At 45.8% G+C, this 2,500-nt stretch overlaps 1 protein-coding gene across 2 annotated transcripts in view; it reads left to right on the top strand.

The window, feature by feature from the left end:
* itga8 (integrin, alpha 8) overlaps positions 1–2,500 on the top strand; it is a 93,370-nt gene that overhangs the window by 55,158 nt on the left and 35,712 nt on the right. For both annotated transcript variants that reach the window (XM_084051848.1, XM_084051847.1), the window contains exons 16-17: positions 712–767; positions 1,907–2,064. In XM_084051848.1, the coding sequence (XP_083907974.1) occupies positions 712–767; positions 1,907–2,064 (214 nt within the window). The remainder of the gene's footprint in view (positions 1–711; positions 768–1,906; positions 2,065–2,500) is intronic.

The raw sequence follows: 2,500 nt of genomic DNA, 5'->3' as shown, positions 1-2,500 counted from the left end.
CACTAAACACTGTGGGTAAGAAGAGAAATAGAAGACAAAAGTCCCCCGGGTTGAATCCCCACTGCAGCCATGTGTGCTGCTTCTTACTTTAGATATGTTGTATGTATTATGGATGTTCTTATCTTTAACAACAGTCATAGTCTTTTGAATGAAATTCAATTTAGTCATTTCAGATGACTTTTATAAAAAAGTGTATTTTGACTGTGCCTTGAAGGCGTCGTAATGGATGATTTTACACTTGGTTGCATGCTGAAAATAGCCGATCTACAAGCTCACAACACGTCGCAGCGCGACGCGTTGTGAGCTTGTAGATCTGCTATTTTCAGAGCACAACACCCGAACGCAACCAAACATAAAATAACTTCTTTTAGTTCTACTGGATCTCTTCTCCACTAGTACCTCACTAACATTTTAGTCAAATTTGTATTTGTTGACGAAATTGTCAGTATATTTAGTCTTAGTTTTAGTCATCATGGTCTTGTTTTCGTCAGTGAAAAAAGGTAGTCGACGAACATTTTTCGTCATAGTTTTAATCAACACTGCTTTTGACTCATGACGGACATAACTGTATTTGTATTTGTATGATGCTGATGCTATTTGAAGTGGGTGCTCTAAATGAAATGTTGTTGTATTCTGGATACAATGACAATAAACAGCGTATCTTATCCTACAGTTGTAAGCAAACATCTTCTGACTCTTTCTCTCTTTCAGTCTGAAGGTGGAGGTGTGTGCTGCTGTGAGCGGAGTGGGAATCCCTGACTCTGTAGGTAAGTACACTGGAGAGAGAGAGGAGAGGGGAGGGGAGGGGAGGGGAGGGGAGGAGAGGAGAGGAGAAGAGAAGAGAGGAGAGGGGGAAAAGTAGAGGAAGCAGGAAGGGGATGAAAGGAGGGGAGACCATGAGGTTTGAGTCTGAGGTTTTCATAGTGCCTGTATTCAACCATTGAAACCACATCACTGTCGCATCAGGGCAAAAAAAAGCATTCCTAAAATAGAGAGAAAAGGAAATGAGAGCAGAGGAAACAGGGCACAAAGGAGAGGAAGGAGATGGGTGTAGAGGACGGGAGAAGAGAGGAAACGGGGACGAGAGGAAAGGAAATAAGAGGAGGTGTTTAAGGGTTAAAGTAAGTCCCTTTATTAAACCATGGCAAGGAGACACCAGATCACTGTCACATCAGCAAAACAAGTAAATGTGTTCTAAATGGAGAGAAAAGCAAATGAGACATGGCAGAGAGGAGAGGAAAAACAGGGGAGATGAGAGGAAAGGAGTGGATAGGGGGAGAGGTGAAAAGAGGAGCCGAGTGGAGAAAGGTCTTGTTAGTTGTCGGATCCAGGGCTGTCATATATCTCATCAGGCCTCCTGAGAGAGAGAGAGAGAGAGAGAGAGAGAGAGAGAGAGAGAGAGAGAGAGAGAGAGAGAGAGAGAGAGAGACAGAGATGAGTGTGAGGCTTGGGAGAGAGGCACTAGAGGTGTAACATACAGTACATTGTTTCCACTCCCTGATTGTTCTCTGAAGAATAAAATGAAGATGAATAATATCCAGACATCCTCCTACACATTAATGTGTAGGACGTGTCGTGTGCACTTAAATCTGTAGGTGTGTGTGTGTGTGTGTGTGTGTGTGTGTGTGTGTGTGTGTGTGTGTGTGTGTGTGTGTGTGTGTGTGTGCGTGCGTGCGTGCGTGCGTGCGTGCGTGCGTGCGTGCGTGCGTGCGTGCGTGCGTGCGTGCGTGTGTGTGATCGAGTAAGAGACATACTTGGCCGCACGCACGCACGTAATAGGACCATAAGGATAGTGAGTTACTGTAAGGAGCGTCTGTCTTACTGACGTCTGCTATCCTTCCTCTGGTTCTCTCTCTCCCTCTCTCCTCTCCCTCCTCATCTCTCCATCCTTCCCTCCTCTGCAAAGACCTGAGGGCAGAGCTGCAGCTGGATTGGTTGAAAGGCAGCAGGGGCGGGGTTAAGAGGATCCTCTTCCTGGACACGCAGCAGCCTCAGCGCATCGGCGTCCTCAGGCTGGGACACGGCCGTCCACGTTACTGCCTGAGCTACACCGTATACCTGAGGGTACACACACACACACACACACACACACACACACACACACACACACACACACACACACACACACACACACACACACACACACACACTCTCTCTCTCTCTCTCTCTCTCTCTCTCTCTCTCTCTCTCTCTCTCTCTCTCTCTCTCTCTCTCTCTCTCTCTCTCTCTCTCTCTCTCTCTCTCTCTCTCTCTCTCTCTCTCTCAAGATTAGTTAAATAATGTCTCATATACTTTGTTGCGCATTGTGTAGAGAATGATTAATAAAAGTTACTGCAGGCAGTACATACTGTATCCTTCTCAGGTAGAACTTAGTTGCAAACATGCTGCTATTTGAAGAGGATAAACACAACAGAAAAAGACTGAGAACAGACATACAGTACTGTCCTTTCCATGGATTGACACTTCATATTTCCGTTAACCAAAACATGGCTCTGCGCTC

The sequence above is a fragment of the Gymnoscopelus microlampas genome, assembly GCF_963454915.1.
Source record: "Gymnoscopelus microlampas genome assembly, chromosome: 3".
NCBI lineage: Eukaryota > Metazoa > Chordata > Actinopteri > Myctophiformes > Myctophidae > Gymnoscopelus > Gymnoscopelus microlampas.
This window is presented reverse-complemented; position numbering and strand designations above follow the sequence as displayed.